This window comes from Notechis scutatus, chromosome 1 (genome assembly GCF_049901735.1).
Source record: "Notechis scutatus isolate UNSWTSFEM ecotype Mainland chromosome 1, rNotScu1.2, whole genome shotgun sequence".
Taxonomy (NCBI): Eukaryota; Metazoa; Chordata; class Lepidosauria; order Squamata; family Elapidae; genus Notechis; species Notechis scutatus.
The window spans coordinates 330,628,045-330,650,561 of record NC_142009.1 but is presented as its reverse complement, the minus strand read 5'-3'; the positions used below and the strand labels follow the sequence as shown (position 1 = coordinate 330,650,561).

The following is a 22,517-nucleotide window of genomic DNA, read 5'->3' as shown; positions in this document are numbered from 1 at the left end:
GTGTGTGGGATACTGTCTTTAAAATACTCGGCTCCTGGCTCTTTCCTTGTCAATACAGTTTCTCCAGCTTCAAGCTCCACATTTCTGGGGTTCTTAACACAAACTGCCCCCCCCCACCAAGAAGATCAGACACACTTACAAAGTGTAAAAGATCATATCAGCTTTTTTCTATCCGGACAGATTCGCTCAGCTGCGCCCTAAGGCCCTGCCTTATTATTTCATCTCTTCCCCCGCACCCCACCCCACTCCACCCCAGCAACCCGCCAGGTGCTCCCCACTGCCCCCTGGCGCCCCCAGACCTGCACTGCAACGCCTTTCTCCCTCTCCGGGGAAAGCCAAGCCCATCTGAGTGAGACTGGCAGAGAGGCAGGAGAAGGATGCAGTGGGCTCTATGGGTCTGCTGTGGGTCCTCTCCTTTCTCCATTCCACCTTCTTCGGGGATGAGGTAAGACCCTCTCTGTGTTTTGATATATATATCTATATCTATATCTATATATATTTGGGAGGGAGAAAGTGGGGGGGGGGCTTTTGCAGGCAGGAGTCAATGCAGCAAGCTGGAAAGGAGGGTGGGAGAGAGAGAGACAGAGAGAGAAAACAGATGGAGAATGGAAGGGGCTGCTTTTCCAGCCTTGCCCCCAACCTTCCCCTCATCCCGATGCCAGCCAGTGCCAACCTGAGCAGCATATTAAAAAGAGACCGACGTCCCTCTCAGGGGCTGGATGTGACACGACAAGGTCCCAGAGCTTGGGAGGGGGGGGCGCAGAGAATAAATTAGGAATGGGAGGGGGGGTGTCGATCCACCCTGGGGGGAAAGCTAGACTGTCGTTTTCTATTTTTAACGATCCCCATTGCGGTTTTGAAGAACCCACAACCGGACAAGTAGCGTTGCTGTCTCTTCCTCTCGTTGTGGTGGCTGTGCCATAGAATCTGTGCATGGATGCATGTGTGCGCTGGGTGTGTGTGCGCGCATGTGTGTTCTGTCTAGGGGGTGTCCATTCTCCCCCCCCTCCTGTTCTGGGCGATGGTCATGCACTATTTCTGCTCTCCTAGTCCAGCGATGAGAAGAAATGCCAAGGGGGGGTGGGTGTAGTTGAAGAGTCGGTGTTGCAATTGGTAGGGTCTGTCTGGCAGGGAGGGGACACGCCGTATGGATCCGGTCCCAAAGGGTGCCATCTTCTCCACAGACACAGACAACACCCCCCACACACACACACACATCCTTCCCTCCCCAAAGCTTAACCAATTGGCCGAGGTTCATGAGGGATGCTACTTGGGACGAGCAAATGCCGTGGGGTTGTCATCCAAACGCTGCTGCCCCAAGCAGGGAAAAAAAACGATGCTGCCTTCTTGGATTGCAAACAAAACAGGTCACCATCTCTCCGGTCCAGATGGCTGGCAGCCAGGAGGGGTTGGGAAGGAGTTTGCCAAGCAGAGCGGAAAGAAGGCGGTGACCTTCCCTTGTCATTTTGCTCTGTTCACCGGCCTTCCGAGGTAGACTGCCTCTCCCTTTGGAGGGTCCATTAAATGTCCTGGATGGGTTTCCCACTTTGGCAGCTGCTTAAAAAAGAAGTTACATGGGCCTTTTCCCCTCAGTGGCACATTCCTTCTGCTGCCGCCGCCACCGAAGAAAGAAATAAGAAGGTCACTCAGATCTTTTATCATAAAACACTCCAATGTCGTGCTGTCGCTTCCATGCCTTTTTCGTTTTCCTGCCTTTGTATGGTAGGAGGCCAAAGGTAGAGAGGCTGTGGCTCTCCTTGGCTCAGGGTGCCAACCGCGGCCAGTGCTTTCTGAGAAAGCCCTGTGTACTGCATTGTCTACTCTTTTATGGTCTGCATGCTAAAAAAAAAATTATGTTGCCATCTCCAAAGTGCTTTGGTTTGCTTTAGCTGTGCCAGGTTTTGGGGCACAAGATATGCCAGGCACCGGTTTCCTAGGAGAAAATGTTGGTAGTGCCCCAATTTTTGAGGAGTGAGGGAATTCTTAGGCTCCGTTGACCTTCCTGTCTTCTGGAATGGCCTCTCTAGGAATTCTCTCCCTGGTTAACAGCCTTCCAGAAAGTAGTTAAAAACGAGCTACAGGTAGCCCTCAACTTAAAACAGTTTGTTTAGTGACCATTCTAAATTACAATGATTGTACTGGAAAAAAAAGTGACTCGTAACCGGTGTTCCTACTTAACGACTGCCGCAGCATCCCTGCAGTCACGGGATCAAAATTCGGACGCTTGGCAACTGACTCATATTTATGACGGTTGCAGTGTCCAGGGGTCACTGGATCCCCTTCTGTGATCTTCTGACAAGCAAAGTCAATGGAGGAACTCAGCTTCATTTAACAACCGTGTTACTAACTTTGCGACGGCTGTGATTCACTGTGACAAGAAAGGTTGTAAGGTGGGACAAAACTCACTTAAACAACTATCTTGTTTAGCGACAGAAATTTTGGGTTCAAAGTGTGGTTGTAAGTTGAGGACTGCCTGTATTGCAGAGCGCTTGAGAGTAAACTAACAAAGGATTGTGTTATCTGCTTTTTCATTATCGAGTTATTATATTTTAACTTGCCAGGGATTGATTTTATATATATATTATTCTATTTGTAATTGCCGAGAAAATTTAATATTACAAGGGTGAATTATAAATTTAGTACTACCAAATGTTCAATATGGTTTTCACCCATTATGTAACGATATTAATATACTGTGTAGTAGGCCAGATTCATTACACACCCACACGCCTTGTTGTTGGAAGGGAGGAGCTGAGATGAAGAGAATTGTGTGATTTGAAAGGAGATTTGAAAAAGGGAGGACTTTCTTGGCTTGTACTAAATTAAAGATGCTTTTTCCTCCATTGTGTTTGCAGTATGGCCTAAATCAGGGGTCGCCAACCTTTTGGACCTCAGGGACCACCCAGCTCATAATTTTAAATCCCACGGGTCATTCTTTCTCTGGGATCGCAGGATACCATCTCCAGCTCCATTCTCAGGGGGAGAGAGAAAGAGAGAGACTTTTGGCTTCATGCAAGGAAAACAGCAGAAGCAGCAGAAGTCTTTCTTTCTCTCCCCCAAACTTGGCAACAAATCTTGGTGAGACTTGTTGCACCAGCGCAGCCTCTTGGAGCAGGATGCCTTGCAGGGTCCCAAAAACTCATTTCTGGTGGAGTTTGGGGGAGAGAAAGAAAGACTTTTGCTGCTTTCCTTGTGTGCAGCCAAAAGCAGAAGAAGACAGTGGCCAGTCCAGGCACGTGGGGCGTGTGGGGCATGTTCCCCCCTTCCGCCCTTTCCCCCCTCCCCTCAATACCTCGTGTTGTTCGCAATGCAAGCGACGCAAGCCTTGTGTTCCCGCGGGCCATATGGGCGGTGCAGCCTTGAGTTCCCGCGCAGCCTGGATTAATTTCTTTGGAGGGTGCTTTGGGGGTGACATTTCTCTGCGGACCACCAAAATTTTCTCATGGACCACCAGTGGTCCCTGGCCCACCAGTTGGCAACCACTGGCCTAAATCAGTGTTTTTCAAACTTGGCAACTCAATGGACTCAATGGGACTCAATGCCCAGAATTTCCCAGGCAGCTAAGGAGTTCACCTGTCTTAAAGTTGTTAAGGTTGAAAATACACTGGCCTGAATGATTTCCTTAATAAATTTTGCAAGCTGCTGTGCGTAGAAAAAAGAACAGAAAATTCTGCCTCTCGTGAATATGCCTGGATGTTCTTCTGCATGGATGAAGACACTCCAACTAGAGGCACTTATTGGGTGTTTGTATCTGGCGGGGTGGTCTGACTTTAATTTTCCTCTTGTGGAAATTGCATTGGCCCCAATCTTTTTGGGCTTAAATGTTTTGTAAACTTGGAATCTCTCCTTGTTAACTGTGAGTTGGGCATCTATTTTTGTGTGGCTTTTCATTTATGCTTTAGTATGGTCATTTAGTGCCTTCTTTTAGAATATCTACTTAACCTTTGAGGTCTCTAATTAATGTAACTTTCCAGTTTAGCCCATCGCTCAGTTTTGGAGGGGTTCTTTTCGGCTAGTCATCCATCCAATTATTGATGAGTGGTAACTCTGCTTAACTTCCAAACTCAGAGGCTGTCACTGTTGTGACTAGGCATCCAGCAAGTAGGTATCGGAATAAACCTTAATATTGACACAACAATTTAGGTCTCTTGACTTAATCTTTGCTGACCGTGGTCCCATTGTGATTGTGATTTGGGACTTTCTAATAAACAGCTCAGGCTTTTAGCTATGTGTTATATCAGATCATTTTGGAAAGTGCTATTTAGAGCCACTTTGAGTCTTGTAGTGAAGGCACCGGGCTAGAAACCAGGAGACAGTGAATTCTAGTCCTGCTTTAGACATGAAAACTGGCTGGGTGACTTTGAACCAATCCCCAGGAGACTGTGAGTTCTAGTTCTGCCTTAGGCATGAAAGTTAATTGGGTGATTTTGAACCAATCCCCAGGAGACTGTGAGTTCTAGTCCCACCTTAGGCGTGAAAGTTAGTTGGGTGACTTTGAACCAATCACCAGGAGACTGTGAGTTCTAGTCCTGCCTTAGGCATGAAAGTTAATTGGGTGACTTTGAACCAATCACCAGGAGACTGTGAGTTCTAGTCCGGCCTTAGACATGAAAGTTAATTGGGTGGTTTTGAACCAATCCCCAGGAGACTGTGAGTTCTAGTCCCGCCTTAGGCATGAAAGTTAATTGGGTGACTTTGAACCAATCACCAGGAGACTGTGAGTTCCAGTCCTGCCTTAGGCATGCAAACTGGCTGGATAATTTTGGACAAGTCACTCTCTCTTAGCCTAATCCACCTCACAGGGTTGTTGTTGTGGAGAATATAGGAGGAAGGAATATTAGGTATATTCACCACCTCAAGTTATGTATGAAAATAATAAAAAATGAGATCTAAATACATTAAATAAGTAATGAACTTGGTTTTACCCCCATTTACTCAAATAGCTGGTACTCTGTGTCGAGTAATTTGCAACTAACCTTTGCACTTACTGCACATGGTTTTTACATACTTTTTTGATCCGAAATTCATCCAGCTCTTACTAAAGAGAAAGGAGTCACCGGGGAAACCATGGGATTTATAAAAAGATTTACAAAAATAGGCAGGTCTTCAATTGCACCATTATAGCCACCATACCTGTGATACCTCTAAAAGACTCCTCTCCCTGCCATGTGCTTTTGATTGATTTTGTTTCCATAAATACATCGGTCATCGACTACTGCTGTACTCACGGCCTATTCATCTAAAAAACAGTGCAAAATAATAATCGCAAAGACAAAGTGACAATGCAACAAATAAAGCTACCAAATGAAGGAGGAAGGTACAGCAATTGACAAAAGGCACAAAAAGCTCAGGAGGTGTTGGGTACTCTTTCGCTGGAGGTGTTTAAATGGAGGCCGAAGTGAAGATTGATCAGGGATGCTGATTCTGGCACTGGGCAGAAAGGGGGTTGGACTAGATGATCTCTGAGACCCTTTTCCATCCTTATGGCCTATAATTCTATGAAACTTCATACATACGCACACACACACACACACACACACACACACCATATGTATAAGTTTGTATACTATACTGTACAGTATATACATACATATAGTTAATAGATACACATAAATGCATATACATACACATACATACGTATACATACACCTACACATATACATATATACAGGTAGTCCTTGACATGACCACAATGGAGCTCAAAATTTCTGTTGTTAAGGGAAACATTAGTTAAGTGAGATTTCCCCCCTTTTACTTCCTTTCTTGGCACAGTTGTTAAGTGAATCATTGCATTTGTTAAGTTAGTAACCCGGTTATTAAGTGAATCTGGGTTCCCCCTCGTTTTGCTGATCTAACGGTCACAAAACACGATCACATGAGCTCGGGACACTGCAACCGTCATAAATATGAGTCAGTTGCCAAGCGCCTAAATTTTGATCACGCAATTGCAGAGATGCTGCAATGGTCGTAAGTGTGAAAAATGGTCCTATGTTGCTTTTCTCAGTGCCGTTGTTAACTTTGAATGGTCACTAAATGAGATGTTGTAAGTCAAGGACTAGCTGTGTGTTTGTGTATGTCTATACACACATTCACACATGCACATACATACATACATACAGGGATGGGCTTCAAATTTTTTAGCAAGGGTCTCTCTGCCCTAATGACTGGATGGGTGGGCGTGGTTAGGTGGTCATGTGACTGGATGGGTGTGGCCAACTCGACATCACCTCTTTGCTCTAATTACATAAAAAAGATATATACCAAAAAGTTGTTTATTATTTCGTGCATTTCATTCTTAAATAAAAGACTGGATGAAACCAGGCTTAATAGCAGTGACTGTGAGAGGTATCTTGGAGTCTTTGTGGAGTTTCTGGTGAGTTACATAATTCTTATTATTTGGGAATTAATCCCCTTGGAAGCTAGTGCTATGTTATCTGATTTTCTCAATGGTGCTCCCTCGCAAGCGCTGAGTGGATTGTTTATCTAGCTTTTACTTTTACGAGGTGTGAAGTTCAATTAAGCTTATTAAGAGCTTTCCCTTGCTGCTTGTCTTTCTGCGGTTATTAGGGGCTCTCTTGAGCCCCTGCGAGCCCCCAGCAGCCCACCCCTGCCTACATACTTCCTAACTGCCCATCTCCCTTTCTTTTATGCTGCCAGGGAAATGAATAAGGTTATATAATGCTTTGGGTTTTGAAGCCAAGCGGTACAGAACTGTAACCCTTTAAAGCAACCCTTTAAAGCATCTCCACCTCATGCCAACAGAGAGTTTAATAATCCAAAAAATCTACAATTGCACTGAAATGGATAAACTTCACAGGTGGTATTCAGAAGGTTCTGACCAGTTCTGGAGAAGTGGTAGTGGAAATTTTGAGTAGTTCGGAGAACCGGCAAATCCCTCCTCTGACTGGAGATTTTACAATATCCTTCCCCTGCCACGCCCACCAACCCCGCCCACAGAACCAGTAGTAAAAAAATTTGAATCCCACCACTGATAAATTTACTCTAAAATTAAAAGAAAAGTACTATACAGTTTGGGAAAACTGGTACAAATGGATAAATCTACAAAAGAGATAAACGAGGAAATAAATATGGAAGGAAGAGTTTAAAGAGGATAATGCTTGAAAAATAACCAGGAATATGAAATAGGTACTGGAACAATAATGGGTTTGATTTGTAACGTTTATAGTGTTTTTCGTTTTAACGAGTTGTATTGTATTTTGTATTTATTAATGTTCAGTAAAGGTATTAATTAAAAAAAAAAAGCAGGGGTCTCCAACCTTGGCAACTTTACGCCTGGAGGACTTCAACTCCCAGAATTCCCCCGCCAGCTTTGAAGTCCTCCAGGGTTAAAGTTGCCAAGGTTGGAGACCCCTGCTTTAAAGCAGTGTTTCTCAAGCTTGGCCACCTGAAGATGTGTGGACTTCAACTCCCAGAATTCCCCAGCCAGCATGAGTGTATTTGGACACTCTTCTAGATACACACACACCAGTGGTGGGATTCAAATTGTTTTACCATCAGTTCGGTGGCCGTGGCTAGGTGGCCGTGGCTTGGTGGGTGTGCTTTGCCTAATAATGGCACGCAGCTTCCCTCACACCAGCTGAGATTGAACCGGTCTGAACCGGTAGCATACCACCACTGACACACACCCTCCCATGAACCTCCCTCAGTGTTGGTCTTGTGAGGAAGCCCCACCAGGAGCACTAGCTCTGTCTCAGGGGTGGGATTCTACCAGTTCGCACCTATTCGCTAGAACCGGTTTTTAACATTCTAAGCAGTTCGGAGAACCCGTTGTTAGAAGAAATTACTGGGCTAATCCTGTAAGGAAGGCAGGAAGGAAACATTCTGGTGTTGCTTACAGAAACTGCCTCTCCGTTAACCCTTATTACATTCTTGGCAGGACTAGACTTCCTGTCTCAGGAACTTCTCTGGAGTTTTTTTTCCCCTCCTTTGCTGGTACTTTGCTTGTGTGGAGTGAGCATTCAAAGTTACAATAGCACTGAAAAAAGTGACTTATGACCTTTTTTCACACTTATGACTGTTGCAGCATCCCCACAGTCATGAGAGGCCAGGCGAGGAGATGTGTGCCTCAATGTGAGTGATATTGAGTTGGCCATGCCCAGCCAATAACATAACCACTACGTCCACCCAGTCACATGACCACCAAGCCACGCCCACCAACTAAGCCACGCCCACAGAACCTGTTGTTAAAAAAATTGAGTCCCACCTCTGCTCTGTGTCCTTACTGTAAGATTTCCTTAACCAAATCTTGCAAGGCTGAATGTATCAAAGAGGGACCCAGGACCTTCTAGGACTAAAGAGGAAATCTCCGGACAGTGAGATCATTTTAACCAGTGCAACTGCTTGACTTCAGAAGTTATGGGTGCTCCATCACTGGAGGCTTTTAAGAAGAGACTGGACAGCCATTTGTCTGAAATGGGATAAGGTTTTGTGATGACCCGGGGCGTGACACAAAAATAACCAAGACACAAAAATAGAAGAAAGTCCCTTTAATGCCTCCAACTTGGCCCCAATGTCCAATTATCTTTGGCTGGATATCACACTCTTAAAGAAAACAGTTTACGGGGGGAATAAATGCAGTCCGCACCCAGAGTAAAGTTAATTCGAAATAAAAAACCCAACACAAACCACACCGAAAGAATTACTACGGCAGGCAAGGATGATTAATTGCAGACTTCTACCAGATAATGCAGCAACCACAGTTGGGAGGAAGCCAAAACACAGATAAGCTCCCATAAGAATGCACACTTTGCTTCCAGCACCTTTGCCATGCACAGTTTGTCCCTTTAACCAATCCTTCCAGCTGCAGCCCATGGAGGGGATCAGGGCCCCTTCCTCCCCCATAGACCACACCACTCATGTTTCTCCCTTATCCGCTCCTCCCTGCGTGCCCTAGGATGATGGGGATGGGTCTTCCTCTGAATGGCCATCCGGCCTGTGTCCTTCCCCAGTTTCCTCCACAACCACCGGAGCCACACTCCAACTCCCGGTCAGCTGTTCCATCTCTCCCTCAGAACCAGACTCCACCAGGGGCATGACAAGTTTTTCTGTCTGAGCAGCGGGTTGGACTAGAAGACCTCCAAGGTCCCTTCCAGCTCTGGTATCCTTGTTGTGTTAAAGCAGTGTTAAAATTAACTTCATTAATTTTTTTTCCTAGAGGGCATCATGGAGAAATCGACCAATGCACAGCTAGTCCTCGACTTACAACAGTTCATTTCGTGACCATTCAAAGTTACAATGGCACTGAGAAAAAAGTGACTTATGGCCCTTTTTCACACTTATGACCAGCCAACCCCTATGATCACGTGATCCACGTTCAAGGACTTGGCAAATGACTCATTATTTATGACGCTTTGCAATATTCCCCTACTGTTCCCCTTTTGCGGCCTTGCGACCAGAAAAGTCAACGGGGAAGCCAGATTCCCTTAACGACCGTGTTACAAACTTAACAATGGCAGCGATTCACTTAACAACCATGGCAAAAAAAAGGTCTTTACGAGGAGCAAAATTCACTTAACCAATGTTTCGCTGAGCGACCGAAATTTTGGTCTCCGGTGTGGTCGTAAGTCGAGGACTACCTGTACTTGGTTTTTTCATTATTATTTTTTTTTAAAAAAAGGCTTTCCAGGTAGCTTTGCTTGTTTATTTATTTATTTTCCGATCCTTGCCCTCCTTCTCTCCTTCCTGATCGTCTTTCCCTTCCCCAGATATTGTAGACAGATCGATGTTCATCCCGGCGTACCTGTCTCCCGGCTTCTCTCTTCATCCCCTCCAGGTTGACTAAATCCCATCTGCCAGTGTGGAGAAAGCTAAGCTAGGGATAAACCTGGATAACTAGCCAGTCTGGTTGCCATGGCGATCCTGCTCTCTTTTGATTGGGCGACGGGGCGTTCAGCATCTTCCTTTGATGTAGATCCGTGTGTGAAGAGCATCGCTTGGGAGGGGAAGGGCTATAGATTTCTCTGGGGCCCAGAATTTTATTGACCTTACTTGGAAAAAGTCAAACTGGGTACCCAGGCACCAGCTGGGTACCCGTGCTTCGCTATAAAACTATGTGGTCGGGCTTAGTTTTTGGGGAGGAAAATAAGGCGGGGAGGAATTCTGCCACGGCCTACCAGCATCCATCAGTATTCATCAGTGAGAACAATCAACCCGTGGAACAGAAGTTGCCCTCGGAAGTTGTGGGAGCGCCATCAGTTGAGACCTTCAAGAAGAAATCGGACTGCCATTTGTCAGAAGTGGTGTAGGGTCTCCCGCTTAAGCAAGGGGGTTGAACTAGATGACCTACAAGGTCCCTTCCAAGTCTGATTATCTGTAATCTGTAATCATCTGGCTAGCGTCCTGTCGGTGTGTGAGGGAGTTGAGGGCTGTTTGGAAACCGAAACTGTATTTGCTGTGTGAGCAAGAAGGAGACGGCAAGGAGCCTGGGCGTGGCTTAGCTCAACTGTTCTGTACTAAAGCTGCTTGGTGCTCTGAAACAGAAACTGAAACTCCTCTGCTTGTGTTTTGCATTTGGAAGAGATTTCTTTTCAGGTGGGGAGGGGGAGTAGAACTCCTTAGCATCAGAGCGTGTTAATAATAATAATATAGGAAATACTAATGCTCTGATGGTCATTTTGAAAAATTCTTTCTTAGTGAACACCTAGAAGTCAAGAGGAACATACGTGCCAAATTTCAAGTTTGTAGGCTTTACAGTTCTGGAGATTTTGTGATGATGCGTGAGTGGTATTTTGTTTTTATATATTTATGCATTTGTTAGCTTGACTGTACGTGTGTCTTTGGCCAAATCAATATGGACTCACTGCGGGGTTTAAAAAAAGCCCAACAGAAACATCCCTGAAGAGAAAAATGCCCACAAAAAGACAAATCACATTTTAAAAAAACAAACAACCCAATTACTTCTCAAAATGCAAAAATGCAGCAATCACCAAGTTGTTTTTTAAGATGAGTTTTAAGCCGTACAAATAAAATAAGCAATACAATACAACTCGACTTACAACCATTTATTTAGTGACCATGCTGAAAAAAGTGACTTAACAGCCAATCCTCACACTTACAACCAACGGCAGCGTCCCCCATGGTTGTGTGATGATCACCCTTTGGAACCCTTTTAGCTGTTTTTCAGCACGAAAAGTCAACACAGGAAACTGGATTCGTTTAATGACTGCATTATCCGCTTAACAGCTGCAGTGATTCCTTAACAACCATGGCAAAAAAGGTCATTAAATTGGGTGAAACTCACTTAACGACCATCTCACTTAACAAGGAGAAATTCTGGTCTCAATTGTGGTTGTAAGTTGAGGGCTATCTGTAGTGGTGTTGATAATAATAATAATAATAATAATAATAATAATAATAATAATAATAATAATAATAATACTCAATTTAGAACTTTAATTGAGCTTGGCAATTATGATTGTAAGTTGTGATGGTCCTAAAGCAGGTCATCATGTGACCCACCCAATTTCACTACCCTTTCCTTGTGGCAGTGAATATTGCTTTCCAACAAAAACGTAAACCGTAGTCCCATGCCTGCGGGATGCTGCAAACAGCCTTAAATGTGGGCTGTTTGCCTAATGCCCAAAATGTTATCAGGTGACCACGGGGGTGGAAGCCATCGAAACTCAGTCATCAAGTCGTGGTGGCATAGTGGCTAGAAGGCAATATTGCAGGCTGATTCTGCCCACTGTTAGGAGTTCGATCCTGGCTGGCTCAAGGTTGACTCAGCCTTCCATCCTTCCAAGGTCGGTAAAATGAGGACCCAGGTTGATGGGGGCAAGATGCTGATTCTGTAAACTGCTTAGATAGGGCTGTAAAGCACTGTAAAGCGGTATATACGTCTAAGTGCTGTTGCTATGGCTTCCTTCCTTCCTTTCCTCTTTCTCTCCCTCCCTTTTTCCTTCCTTCTTTCTTTCTCTCCCTCTTTCTTTCTTTTTCTCCATCCTATTTCTCCTTCCTTCCTTCCTTCCTTCCTTCCTTCCTTCCTTCCTTCCTTCCTTCCTTCCTTCCTTCCTTCCTTCCTTCCTTCTTTCCTTCTCTCCCTTCCCCCTCCTCTTTCTTTCTTTCTCTCCCTCCCTTTTCTCCTTCCTTCTTTCCCTCTTTCTTTCTTTTCTTTCTCTCCCGCCCTTCTTTTTCTCTCTCCTTCCTTCCTTCCTTCCTTCCTTCCTTCCTTCCTTCCTTCCTTCCTTCCTTCCTTCCTTCCTTTCCTCTTTCTCTCCCTCCCTTTTTCCTTCCTTCTTTCTTTCTCTCCCTCTTTCTTTCTTTCTCTCCATCCTATTTCTCCTTCCTTCCTTCCTTCCTTCCTTCCTTCCTTCCTTCCTTCCTTCCTTCCTTCCTTCCTTCTTTCCTTCCTTCCTTCTCTCCCTTCCCCCTCCTCTTTCTTTCTTTCTCTCCCTCCCTTTTCTCCTTCCTTCTTTCCCTCTTTCTTTCTTTTCTTTCTCTCCGCCCTTCTTTTTCTCTCTCCTTCCTTCCTTCCTTCCTTCCTTCCTTCCTTCCTTCCTTCCTTCCTTCCTTCCTTCCTTCCTTCCTTCCTTCCTTCCTGATTAGGTTAGAATGTGGTTAGAATGTAACATTGCAGCTCGGTGGGGAATTTTTTAAAAGAATGGTTCAGAAAGTAAAAGGAATATATGGCAGCGTTCACATGATCTGTTTATAAGAGCTGTGGTGGCGCAGTGATTAGACTGCAGTATTGCAGGCTGACTCTGCCCACTGCCAGGAGTTCGATCCTGACGGGGCTCCAGATTGACTCAGCCTTCCATCCTTCCCAGGTCGGTAAAAGGAGGACCCAGATTGTTAGGGAGGGGGCCAACTCTGTAAACTTGCTTAGAGACTAATGGGAGGTATATAAATCTAAGCACTTTTGCTGTTGCTACCTCCGGTGAGGGTCTGTTGGATCTTCAAACGGTTGCTAAGCAACTGGTCGTAACTTGAAGACCACCTGCCATTGAAGTCAAAGGCACGACGGAGCCAAATAGCAAAACGGAATAACACAATTAAATCCGTGCCAGTCAAATCAGAGTAAAAGTTTGAAAAGCAAAGCAGGAAAGGACGAAAGGGTGACTAATAATAACCAGCCCCCCCTCCCCCCCCCGCACACACACACCTGGGGGTGGGCACCCATCGTGCTCCCCTCCCACCCTCACTCTGGCTGGCAGGAACACAGAGAGGGGAACGCAGAAGGGAGGCGGGGGGGGGCGTGAGATGGAAAAGGGGGGGAAGGGTGGGGGGCTCTAGGGGCTCCTTTGTTTGTGCTGGTTGGGCTTTCTCTTTCCCTTTCTCCTTTCATCTCCCCCCTTGGCCTGGAACTCAGATGAAATTTCAGTCAGCAGAAACGGATAACAACAGCTTGTTTGTTTAATCGCCCTTGGGGGCTGCAGGCTGGAGAGAGGGAAGGAGCCCAACACTGTAGCCCTTTCTTTGTTCTCTCTCCCCCGATTCTCTTTCAGGTTCAGTTATTTTATTTTTTCTCTTTCTTTCTTTTTCTGTCCTTCTTTTCTTTCTCCTTCCTTCCTTCCTTCCTTCCTTCCTTCCTTCCTTCCTTCCTTCCTTCCTTCTTATTCTCTCCCTCCATTCTTTCTTTCTTCCTTCTTTTCTTCCTTCCTCTTTCTTTCTTTCTTTCTTTCTTTCTTTCTTTCTTTCTTTCTTTCTTTCTTTCTTTCTTTCTTTCTTTCTTTCTTCTTTCTTTCCACCTTTCTCCTCCCTCCCTTCCTCCCCTCCCTCTTATTTTTCTTCCTTCTTTCCTTCCTTCCTTCTTTCCTTCCTTTCTCTTCCTTTTTCTTTCTTCCTTTCCCCTTCCTTTCTTTTTCCTTCCTTCCTTTCTTTTTTATTTTTCCCTCCCTCCATTCCTCCTTTCTTTATTTTTTTTCTTCCTTCCTTCCTTCCTTCCTTTCTTTCTTTCTTTCTTTCTTTCTTTCTTTCTTTCTTTCTTTCTTTCTTTCTTTCTTTCTTTCTTTCTTTCTTTCTCTTTCTTTCTTTCTTTTTCTTTCTTTCTTTTTTCTTTCTTTTTCCACCTTTCTCCTCCCTCTCTCCCTTTCCTCCCTCTTATTTTCCTTCCTCCCTTCCTTTTCTTTTTTCTTTCTTTCTCTTCCTTTTTCTTTTTCCTTTCTTCCTTTCCCCTTCCTTTCTTTTTCCTTCTCTCTTTTTCTTCTCTTCTCCCTCCCTTCATTCCTCCCTCCCTCCATTCCTCTCTCCTTCCTTCCCTTCCCCCTTCCTTCTCTCTCTTTCTCCTTCCTTGTACATTTCTTTTTCTTTTTAATTAAACCCCTCCTTTCTTATTTTAATATTATCAATATTTTGGCTCATACCTCTTCTGATTTAGATTTCTCTTTTTCCTTCATTTTTTGTATTGAATTTACACTTCCCACATCCTTTCTACTTAATGTGAAAAGGAGTAGCTTTTCTTCAATTTCATCATTGTGAGTTATGCCTCATTAATTCACTTTGAATTAAAACAATTATATCCTTTGTTTCCTTTTATAAAATCAGCACCCAACAATTAATGGTTAATGTAGTCATATCCTTATTTTATAATCTGTAAACCACCTAGAATTAGGACTAAAATGAAAATAATTCAAGTAAAAACTGGCTAACCAAAAATAAAAATATCACTTGCTGAATTTGGGGAGATCCAAATTTAGTAAATTCCTTCTCTAATTGTTCTTTTTTTTTTTTGTTACTTTTTAAATTTCCACACATTTTCTCTCTTTTAAGAAAAGCATTTATTTTTTTGTTAAATTATCCTCTTAGATACTTAAGATATCCTGTCTTTCCTCCAATAGTACAATAGCATATATACCAAGAGCTTCTTTTCACTTTCCCCCCACAACTATCACACCCTGTAGGGCAGTGGCCCCAACTCTTTGGGCAGCAGGGACCTGTCTAGTGGTTAAGGCACTGAGCTAGAAAGCAGGAGGTGGTGAGTTCTAGTCCTGCCTTAGGCATAAAAGCCATCTGGGTGACCTTGGGCGAGTCCCTCTCCCTATCAGTCCATCCCAATTCACAGGTAGGAGGAAGAGGTGTGTTGGATATGTTGCCTTGAATTACTTGTAAAAATAGTAAAGACAGGATACAAACAAACAAACAAACAAATAAATGTGCTTTTGTCTCAGTGCTCTAAGACTGTTGTTGTTGTTTTCCCCCATAAGTCTTTTATCTGCCTCTCTAAACATGGTGAGCAACATAAATTATAAATGATTGCTCCTCCAGATCAGCAATCCCTCTAAAAACATCTGGGCTCATATCTAAAACCTATTTTATCTGCTCAGTGGACTGGCTTTCCAACTAGAAATTTCATTCTTATTCCTAATTTCAACAGAGGGAATTGGAAACACAGATGCCCCCTTGCTGGCAGCAAAGACAGAGAGAAAAATGTGAGATTTAGCTGTAATATGGATGACTCTCCAAGCCTGGGTGCTTGTTCAAATATGATTTTAATCGTTTGCGAATAAGCAACCGAGCCATGCCATCTGATTCCTCCTAGGAGGACCTTCTGGTGAGACACATTAAAGGCCACCTAGCTCAGAATTTTCTCTCTGCGCGTGTGTGTGTTTACTAGGGCTTTATGCCTGCCAAGGGAAACCATGTGTAAAACTGTGACTCATAGCAGGTGGAACTATTTTCAGAATCCCACAGTGAGGGTATTTAGATGGAGTCTCTGTACTTGTGGTTTAATAGATCTGAAAAGGGTTAGAAGCAAAAATGCTGGTGAGAATCACAATATCTGGACTTGAGGATGCCTTTGTCCAAGGTGCTGAAATGACAGCCGAGGCCTTTGGAATCTCCTTCCCAATTGAAACACACACACACACACACACACACCCTTTTTAATGGGTTCAAAGGATCAAAGTGCACAACTACACTACAAATCTTAACCAAAGCGGGTTAGCTTTCCAAAATTCTCACCTCAACTGTACACTCTGATGACTAGATGCAGCTGGGCCTTTTACAGTTCACCTTCCTCTCCAGTTTCGTGAATTTCAATCACCAGGCTTTCTCCACAGGGTTCTCTCTAACCAAGATGTTAGATACTGTAGAACCCACAAAAACCAAGTAAGATTAGATGTAGGATGCAAAATAGGCTTAAGGATCAAAACCCTTTTGCTCTTGAAATCCCAAGCGCCAGATAACCTTTGTGTCTAAAACTTTTAGGATTGTTGGGGTGGGAGGCGAGTGAGGAAAGACTACAGATTCAAACCCCAAATAACAAATAAAACTGAAGCTCGATATTTGCAAAGTACTTTAATTGCCCCGGTGTTATCTACTCTGAGGTAGAATCCTGCAGGGATGTCTTTGTTTATACTGCCAAAAGACTTAATTGCATGTTTTAAAAAATGCTGCGATTTCCTCCTCCTTTAAAAAAAAAAAGGGAAATTTTCAGGTGATGTGGAAAAAGGTTCATGTTAGAGATTTGGAGTGGTGAGGTGGATTAGGCCAAATGTTTCAGCCACCCCAAATTGCTTTCATTCTCTAAGGCCTAATTAAAGTCTGATTGCTTTAGTTACTTCCAGTAATTCTATATTGCTCTTCGTTTGAAAATGTACTGGGAATCCTCAACTCATAACTGTTTATTTTGTGACCATTTGAAGTCATAATGTCACCTTAAAAAGTGACTTATGACTGTTTTTCACCCTTACGGCTGTTTCAGCATCCCCGGTGGTCCCCGGATCAAAATTCAAATGCTTGGCAGCTGGAAGGTACTGTGTTTATGACGATTTCAGTGTCCCGGGGTCATGTGATCACCTTTTGAGTGTCAACTCATAAAATATTTCTATGTTTTTTTTAGAGTTGCCAACAGAAAGGGAAGGGGGAGCAGTGCAGCAGCTTGCAAACCGAAACTGCATTCCATAAATGTTTTCAAAGATAGTAACTAGGTGACTGAAGTTTCTGTCACACAAAATTCTTAACTGCAGAGCATGATTGATGACTCTTGGCTATGGGTGTGTCCCATTGGAGAATATGAATTACGATACACCCCTGGATTGGTGGGGGAAAACCAGGGTCAAGGGTGAGAATTATATGCCTCAGAGTTGGCTACACCCAGGCAATGCCGGACATGTTAACTCCCAATAAATCCTTTTGAAATTTTGGAAGTTTGGCTCGAGACTCATGATTTAAGTGGGGGTAACTGCCGGAATCCTGACACTGAGACTTTCTGACAAGCAAAATCAAGGGGGAAGCCACATTCACTTAACCATGTTACTAACTGCAGTGATTCACTTAACAACGATGGCAAGAAAGGTCATAAAATGGAACAAAACCCAGTTAGCGACAGAAATTTGGGGCTCAATTGGGGTCGTACATCAAAGACTTTCTGTAATGGTAGATCTCACCAGGTCAATATATTTTTTGTATTTTAATATTTTGTTCTACACTGCCAGAATCCCTCTGAGGGAGCTGGACAGTTCAGAAATGGGGAAAATAAAAATTTGAAAATGTAATGGTGGATCTCAGCAGGATAATATATCTGAAAATAAAATAGTAGTCCTCAGCAGGATAATAGATTTGTACATGTAATAGTAAATCATGCCAAGGCAATATATTTGAAAATATAACGGTAGATCTCACCAAAACATTATATTTCAAAATATAGATACACTCTAAACAAGTCAAGAGCTACAAAGAAAACCAGCAATTAAAAATGAATGGTGGAGTGGTTAGAGCAACTGATCAAACTGAGAGAAGAAATGGGAATTAAAAGAGGCTTTTTGATTTTTTTTTTTTAACCAAAGCAGTCTACTTGAGATATTGGCTAATCCCCCATGCCAGTTAGTATAAAGGAATATAAAGATCATGATGGAGAGAGCTGTTTCCCTTGAAAGAGGGGCTAAGATGGATGGTAAACCTGGTTTTCGGGCCAAGAATGCCCCCCCCCAAAACAGCCTGAAAAATGAGCAGGGGTGAGGCCAGCCAGTGGTAGGATTTGCCGGTTCACTGAACTACACAGAATCTTACTAACGGTTCACACCAACCGGTGCGAACTGGCATCATCCCACTTCTGCCCTTCCCTGGCCTCAAGCTCCAGGTTGTGTCTAGCCTGAAACCATGTGGAGAAAAATCCCTACAGAAAAACTACAGAAAAGAAAATGGCCGCAGCCAGGCCAGCTTCAGGCTTGACAACCATCCAGTCAGAGCTGAAGAAGCTTCTTGGATGAGAAGCGAAACGTCCTTCAAAGAAAAAACCAGAAAGTCTTGAGGGGAAAAAAACACCTTTGGGACAACCATGACTTGGAGGACTGAGAATCTCCATAGAAACTCCATCCTCTTTCTCTCCCTCTTTTTTCAAAGTCCAACTTTGGCTTCTACAGAAGGTCAAAGGAAAAAACAACAACAACGCATTGATTTAGTAGTGGCTGGTGCAGTCAAGATTATGCACAGCTGGTGAAACGCGGCATAATCAGATCCCCATAGCAATCTAGAAACACCCTTCCTTTTTGAGTTAATGTTGAACTAATTGGTTTTTCCAGATCGTCTCCCAAGGGGAGGAGAGAGTGTTATGCTCCCGAGTCCCATCCAAAGCCATAATGCAGGTAGTCCTCGACTTATGATCTCACTTGAGACAGGAAAATTCATCTTGCCTCATGCAGTTGTTAAGCAAGACATCTACTGGATCGCAACCTTTCCTGCTGGCTTCCCCACTGCCTTTGTGTCATGCCCCTGTTGGAATCTGATTCCGAGGGGGAGGTTGAGCAGCTGACAGCGTGTGGGAGTGTGGCTCCGGAGGCTGTGGAAGAAACAGTCTGGCTGGGCATTCAGAGGAAGACCCAGGGCCACTTTCTCTCCACCCTAGGGCATGCAGGGAGGAACAGAGAAGGGAGCAACGTGGGTTACGGGGGAGAAAAGAGCCCTGATTCCCTTCATTAGCTGCAGCTTGGAAAACAAAATAAAGAGGGTGTTTGTGCACAGCACCTTGCTGGAAGCAAAGCATGAATTATCTTTGTTTGTCAAGTCTTATCTGGGTTCCGGTGTCCTCCCAACTGTGTGTGTGTTGTTATCTTTTGAAGTCTGCAATTCTTTTTTTCTGCCCTGTCTCGTTAATTGCTGCAGTGTGGTTTGTGTTGGTTTTTATTTATAATTTATATGTACTTAGGGTTCAGACTGAATTTCTTCCCTTTAAAAACTGTTCTTGGGGGAGCTTTTTCTCCAGCTGATGATAACTGGACATTGGGGGCCAAGTTGGAGGTATTAAAGGGACTTTACCTACTTTTGTGATTTTGTTGTTTTTGTGTCACGCCCCGGGTCATCACACTTTGCTTGTCAGAAGGTCGCAAAAGGGGATCCCATAACTGCTCCCCCCCCCCAGATGCTGCAACCGTCATAAACAGAGGTCTCCAAACTCAGCAACTTTAAGACTTGTGGACTTCAACTCCCAGAATTCTATGCTGAAGAATTCTGGGAGTTGAAGTCCACATAGCCAGAATTCTAGGTATGCTGGCTGGAGAATTCTGGGAGTTGAAGTCCACAAGTCTTAAAAGTTGCCAAGTTTGGGGACCCCTGGTCATAAAGATGAACCAGTTGCCAAGCATCTGAATTTTGATCATGTGACCACGAGGAGGCTTGTGTGTGAAAATCAGTCAGATGGTGTGAAAATTAGTCGTAAGTCATTTTTTTTTCCAGGGCAGTTGTAATTTGGAACGGTCACTAAATGGACTGTTGTAAGCCAAGGACTACCAGTTTGTGAAATGCTGATTTTTTTATGGGATTATGACAGAAAATGCAGGCAGTCCTTCACTTACAACACTTCATTTAGTGATGGTTCAAAGTTACAACGGCACTGAAAAAAGTGACTTATGCCTGTTTTTCACTCTTATGACCACTGCAGCATCCCTGGGGTCATGTGATCAAAATCCAGCTGCTTGGCCACTGGCTCCTAGGGGTCAGATGATCCCCTTTTGCGACCTGACAAGCAAAGGCAATGAGGAAGTCAGGTTCACTTAACAACCAAGTTACTAACTTAACGACTCCAGTGATTCACTTAACAACGGTGGCAAGGAAGGTCGTAAAATGGGACAAAACTCTCTGAACAAGTGTCTCGCTTAGCAGCCAAAATTTTGGGCTCCATTGTGGTCGTAAGTCAAGGATCACCTGTATATATTTTTAAAAACTGAGCTGGATGGGAGGATGGGTTGTCCTGGCTTTAGGGAACCACCGTGTTCCCAGGCAGTCTGCTGAATGCTTCTTGCTCGGGGCAGACCAGCCGGGAGGGTTGGTACATTCATGCTCCTCTTAATGGGTTTCCCAAGGACAGGACAGCATTGCCCTAAGGCTGAGCAGACCCTAGCCTAGGGCGTCAAAGCTTCAAGGGTGCCCACGCTGCCCCGTCCTTCCGAATCTTTCTAAAAATGCAAATCTTAATTGCTGGGCAATGACACCATCAGTCAACTTGGCCTAGGGTGCCATGTGCCCTTGAGCTGACACTGCCCAGGGATATGGTCAGAAATGAATAGTTCCCTTTCATAATATAGTATCACAGCTATGAGCTTGATTAAGTACACTTGGGCTGTAAGGACTCAGATACACCCTTCCTGCCTTCCTTCCTCTCTCCCTCTCCGCATTCCTTCCTCCCTTCCTTCTTCTCTCCCTCTCCGTATTCCTTCCTTCCTCTCTCCATCTCCGTATTCCTTCCTTCCTTCTTCTCTCCCTCTCCATATTCCTTCCTTCCTCTCTCCATCTCCTTCCTGCCTTCCTTCCTTCCTCTCTCCATCTCCGTATTCCTTCCTTCCTTCTTCTCTCCCTCTCTGTATTCCTTCCTTCCTCTCTCCATCTCCTTCCTTCCTTCCTTCCTTCCTTTCTTCCTTCCTTCCTTCCTTCCTTCCTTCCTTCCTTCCTTCCTCTCTCCATCTCCTTCCTTCCTTCCTTCCTTCCTTCCTTCCTTCCTTCCTTTCTTCCTTCCTTCCTTCCTTCCTTCCTTCCTTCCTTCTCTCTCCATCGCCTTCCTTCCTTCCTTCCTTCCTCTCTCCCTCTCCATATTCCTTCCTTCCTCTCTCCATCTCCTTCCTTCCTTCCTTCCTTCCTTCCTTCCTTCCTTCCTTCCTTCCTTCCTTCCTTCTTCTCTCCCTCTCTGTATTCCTTCCTTCCTCTCTCCATCTCCGTATTCCTTCCTTCCTTCTTCTCTCCCTCTCCATATTCCTTCCTTCCTCTCTCCATCTCCTTCCTGCCTTCCTTCATTCCTCTCTCCATCTCCTTCCTGCCTTCCTTCATTCCTCTCTCCATCTCCGTATTCCTTCCTTCCTCTCTCCATCTCCTTCCTGCCTTCCTTCCTTCTTCTCTCCCTCTCTGTATTCCTTCCTTCCTCTCTCCATCTCCGTATTCCTTCCTTCCTTCTTCTTTCCCTCTCCATATTCCTTCCTTCCTCTTTCCATCTCCTTCCTTCCTTCCTTCCTTCCTTCCTTCCTTCCTTCCTTCCTTCCTTCCTTCTTCTCTCCCTCTCCGTATTTCTTCCTTCCTCTCTCCATCTCTGTATTCCTTCCTTCCTTCTTCTCTCCCTCCCCATATTCCTTCCTTCCTCTCTCCATCTCCTTCCTGCCTTCCTTCCTTCCTTCCTTCCTCTCTCCATCGCCTTCCTTCCTTCCTTCCTTCCTTCCTTCCTTCCTTCCTTCCTTCCTTCCTTCCTTCCTTCCTTCCTTCCTCTCTCCCTCTCCGTATTCCTTCCTTCCTCTCTCCATTTCCGTATTCCTTCCTTCCTTCTTCTCTCCCTCTCCGTATTCCTTCCTTCCTCTCTCCATCTCCTTCCTTCCTCTCTCCCTCTCTGTATTCCTTCCTTCCTCTCTCCATCTCCTTCCTTCCTTCCTTCCTTCCTTCCTTCCTTCTTCTCTCCCTCTCCGTATTCCTTCCTTCCTCTCTCCATCTCCTTCCTGCCTTCCTTCCTTCCTCTCTCCATCTCCATATTCCTTCCTTCCTCTCTCCATCTCCTTCCTTCCTTTCTTCTTCTCTCCCTCTCCATATTCCTTCCTTCCTCTCTCCATCTCCTTCCTTCCTTCCTTCCTTCCTTCCTTCCTTCCTTCCTTCCTTCCTTCCTTCCTTCCTTCCTTCTTCTTTCCCTCTCCATATTCCTTCCTTCCTCTCTCCATCTCCTTCCTTACTTCCTTCCTTTCTTCCTTCCTTCCTCTCTCCATCCTTCCTTCCTTCCTTCCTTCCTTCCTTCCTTCCTTCCTTCCTTCCTTCCTCTCTCCATCTCCTTCCTTCCTTCCTTTCTTCCTTCCTTCCTCTCTCCCTCTCCATATTCCTTCCTTCCTTCCTTTCAATGGCAACCATTGAACTAGAAGACTTCCAACGTCCCTTCCAGCCTTATGATTCTATGTTCTGTGGGAGCCTATATTCACCTAGAAGGGGGAATGGCCTGATTCTTCAGAGAAGAGAAGAGAAGAGAAGAGAAGAGAAGAGAAGAGAAGAGAAGAGAAGAGAAGAGAAGAGAAGAGAAGAGAAGATGGAATGGAATAGGAGAGGAGAGGAGAGAAGAGAGAGAGAAGAGAAGAGGAGAGAAGGAGAGGAGGAGGAGAGAGAGA

General features: G+C 44.5%; 1 protein-coding gene across 1 annotated transcript in view; it reads left to right on the top strand.

Moving 5' to 3' along the window:
- The first annotated feature begins 344 nt into the window (after nucleotides 1-344).
- The window catches only part of APC2 (APC regulator of Wnt signaling pathway 2), a 78,886-nt gene continuing 56,713 nt past the window's right edge, over nucleotides 345-22,517 (top strand). Inside the window, exon 1 of the mRNA XM_087952706.1 lies at nucleotides 345-445. Coding sequence (XP_087808832.1) covers nucleotides 392-445 — 54 coding nt within the window. The 5' untranslated portion in view covers nucleotides 345-391. The remainder of the gene's footprint in view (nucleotides 446-22,517) is intronic.